This window comes from Paramacrobiotus metropolitanus, unplaced genomic scaffold, assembly GCF_019649055.1.
Source record: "Paramacrobiotus metropolitanus isolate TYO unplaced genomic scaffold, Prichtersi_v1.0 Parri_scaffold0000322, whole genome shotgun sequence".
Taxonomy (NCBI): domain Eukaryota; kingdom Metazoa; phylum Tardigrada; class Eutardigrada; order Parachela; family Macrobiotidae; genus Paramacrobiotus; species Paramacrobiotus metropolitanus.
In genome coordinates, this window is record NW_026570542.1 from 38930 (window position 1) to 42336 (window position 3407).

The window sequence follows — 3407 nt, forward strand, 5'->3', positions numbered from 1 at the left end:
TTTTTTATGATACCTGTTCCAAATTTGTTAAAGGGTCAGCAGCCCAGCAGTTCGCGCGGTCCGAAGACAGGAATAGAGAGAATTCAAACATGGCGAGAAAATATGTCAGGGGATGACCGAATACGCCAGCATCTCGAAGACTCAGAAAGAAAGCATCAAAAGAGACTGAATGAAACTGAAAGTGAATGTCTTGACCGGTTACGTCACGATGCTTTGCAGCATAAAAGTCGACGGCAAGAAAACAAAACTGAAAAATCTGGACGGTTCGAAGCTCTACAGTACTCTGATTCACACACCGCACTGTTGGAACTGGGGCCTATGGACTGCGTTTGTTCTGCCTGTGGAGCGCGGCATTTTAAAGCTGAGTTGACTGGCAAGGACAAAAACATTTTTACGACTTGCTGTCAAGAAGGTGCAGTCGTGTTGGATCCTGTCGTACCGGAAGGATTTCCCCAGCTTTTGAAGGCGCTTCTGCTCGGAGAACACCCGGCTAGCAACAACTTTCTGGAGCATATAAGACAGTACAACAGCGCACTGGCTTTTGCCTCTATTGTGGCAAAACTGGACAAGCCACCAGGACGCGGGCCCTGCCCATACAGAATATCAGGCCAGCTGTACCATTTTCTTGGACCTGCAAAAGCAGAAACTGACAAAGAACCGTCGTACGGGCAGCTATATTTCCTTGATAGCGCCGATGCTGCTGAGGTTCGCGTAACTAATCAACAGAACAAGGACCTGAATTTTAAAACACTTGGTGAATTGGAAGCGGTTATAAGAGCCGTTAACCCCTTCGCTGCAGCTTATCGAATGATGAATGAAGTGGAGAAAGAGGAATTACAGAAAGCTCAGCAAGATAACCGCCCACCACTGGAAGTAAAACTCCTTTTCGACAACAACCTTCGCAAACCAAGCCGTAAGTACGCAGCGCCGACGAGTAACGAGGTTGCGGCCATTATAGTCGGTGGGAGTGAAGGAGGCTTCCCGGAGCATTGTCTGGCAGTCCACTGCAAATCTACTGGACTGAAAACGATTCCCACCTTGAATGGTGATTGCGAGCCAATGTGTTATCCGTTATTCTTCCCGCTTGGGACTAAAGGCTTCCACCCAGAAATGGAGCGGACTCGGGGGCGCAGCGAAATATCCCAGTTGGAGGTAGGTGTAGTCAAGCTATTCTAATGCCGAGAACTGAGCAGCCACCAGATTTTTGCGAAACTTAAGAAAATCTACTTATCTTTCCGGAAACTTACATCCAATAAAACCGCTGCAGTAAAACTAAGCTTACTGTAACGGTTGGTCCAACTAAGCTATTGCCTTCTGCAAAACCATTTAGCGTGCAGCCAACCGTTGCCTAAGAGGTTCTTACTACGATGTTTTCGGCAGTTCTATAGCTACCGGATTGCTGACCGTGGGAACTTCAACCCAATCCTATGCGGCAAAAAATTGTTCCAACAGTACTTGGTCGATTCGTACGTTAAAGTAGAAGGGTCTCGCCTGCAGTATCAGAGACTGCAACAAAAGAAATTGCGAGTGGAAACGTACCAAGGGCTGTCTGACTATTTAGCATCGGCGGCATCGGCGCAGGAAGCTGAGCCAGGACGCACCGTGGTACTGAGCTCTAGCTTTGCTGGAGGCCCACGAGCAATGCGTCAGAATTACCAGGATGCTATGTCTCTTTGTCGAAAATTTGGAAAACCGTTTCTTTTTTTGACAATGACGTGTAACCCCAGGTGGTCTGAGATTCAGCATAACCTTTACCCGGGGCAACAAGATACTGACAGACCTGACCTGGTTTCCAAAGTCTTCAAGCTAAAGCTGAAATTTCTGCTGGAAGACATTGAAAAGCGCGAAATCTTTGGCCGAGTTGACGCATTTTGTATGGTGAGTGTTGAAATAATATACTTGGGACTCGCCGCGCACAAAAGCAAAACTGATTTCGTTGCCCTCAGTAAATTTTTGTTTTGTTTCACCGGGTAATAAACCTTATAAACTTTTTAGACCATTGAATTTCAAAAACGTGGCCTTCCTCACTGTCACCTTCTCTTGATTGTGGATAAGAGAGACGCCCGAGTGGACACTGATACCATTGACAAAGTTGTCTGCTGCGAGATTCCGGACCCGACACAGCAACCGCGTTTATACGAAGCCATAAAAAAATTCATGATACACGGGCCATGCGGAAAGAATAACCCCAGTTTTGTATGCATGAAAGAGACGGGAATATGTCATGCAAAATTCCCAAAAGCTTTTTGCCCGGAGACCAACCCAAATAAGGACGGATACCCCGAATACCGGCGAAGGGATTCAGGCATAACCATCACAGTTGGCACTCGCACCGTTGACAATCAATGGATTGTGCCATATAATCCGTACCTTCTCCTGAAATACAATTGTCACATCAACGTCGAAATTTGCGCTACGATCAAAAGTTTCAAGTACCTCTACAAGTATATTTTTAAAGGCCACGACGTTGCCCTTATCACTATGACCGATTCAAGCGGCAAAAAAATCCTCAACATGGATGAAATTCAAGCGTTCGTTGATTCGCGGTACATTAGCGCCCCGGAAGCGCATTGGCGGCTCAGCAAGTACGAAATGCACGCGATGTCGCATACTGTAGTACGAATGCCGGTGCACAAGCCTAACGAACAAGATGTGTATTTCGCCGCTGGAGAAGAAGAAACTGCTGTGTAAAGCGCCTCTACCCGTGACACTATGCTCACCGCATGGTTTAAGCAAAACCAAAAAGATGCAGATGCCAGGTCAATACTGTATCACGACATACCAATTAAATATCGCTTTGAAAGAGGTGCCTGGAAAAAGCGCGTTAACGAGACGGGAGGAAGAATCATCGGTCGCATGTATGCCGTAAATCCACGGGACTGTGAACGTTTCTACTTGCGCCTTCTTTTGCTCCATGTTACTGGGCCACTAAGCTTTACAGACCTTCAATCGGTAAATGGCGAGACATTTGCTACATTTGAGGATTCAGCGAGAGCACGAGGGTTGCTGGCGAACAGCGACCACTGGATTCAGTGTATGGAAGAAGCTTCTGGGACTGCTATGCCAGCTGCTATGCGATGCCTGTTTGTGACAATCCTGATCTATGGTAACCTTCCGCCCTCGGATGCCCGTTATTTATGGCAGGCTTACAACCACGCTATGAGCGAAGACTTCAGGCGTAACCGCACACCGGATGCAGCCATATTTTTTGCGTACACTGATGTCAACAAACGCCTAGATTCATTTGGTGTCAGCCTTCTTCGTCCGTATCAAATTCCGGAGCCTCTCCGGCCCTCAGAATTTTAAGAAGAAATCATTGACAAGGAAGCAGAGTTAAAGAAAGGTGGCGAAAAGTTTGCTTCCATGAACGAAGCACAGAAAACGGTTGCGAACGCAGTTCTGGACGC

The 3407-nt window shown here is 47.0% G+C and overlaps 1 protein-coding gene across 1 annotated transcript; it reads left to right on the forward strand.

Moving 5' to 3' along the window:
- The first annotated feature begins 2202 nt into the window (after positions 1-2202).
- Positions 2203-2691, forward strand: LOC129602072 (uncharacterized). Its single transcript, XM_055501028.1, has one exon. It carries the CDS (start codon positions 2203-2205, stop codon positions 2689-2691), a length of 489 nt encoding a protein of 162 aa, XP_055357003.1.
- The last annotated feature ends 716 nt before the right edge of the window (positions 2692-3407 follow it).

What these genes read in the sequence shown, in the direction of transcription:
- LOC129602072 (XM_055501028.1), top strand. Translation starts at nt 2,203, where the DNA reads ATGAAAGAGACGGGAATATGTCATGCAAAATTCCCAAAAGCTTTTTGC.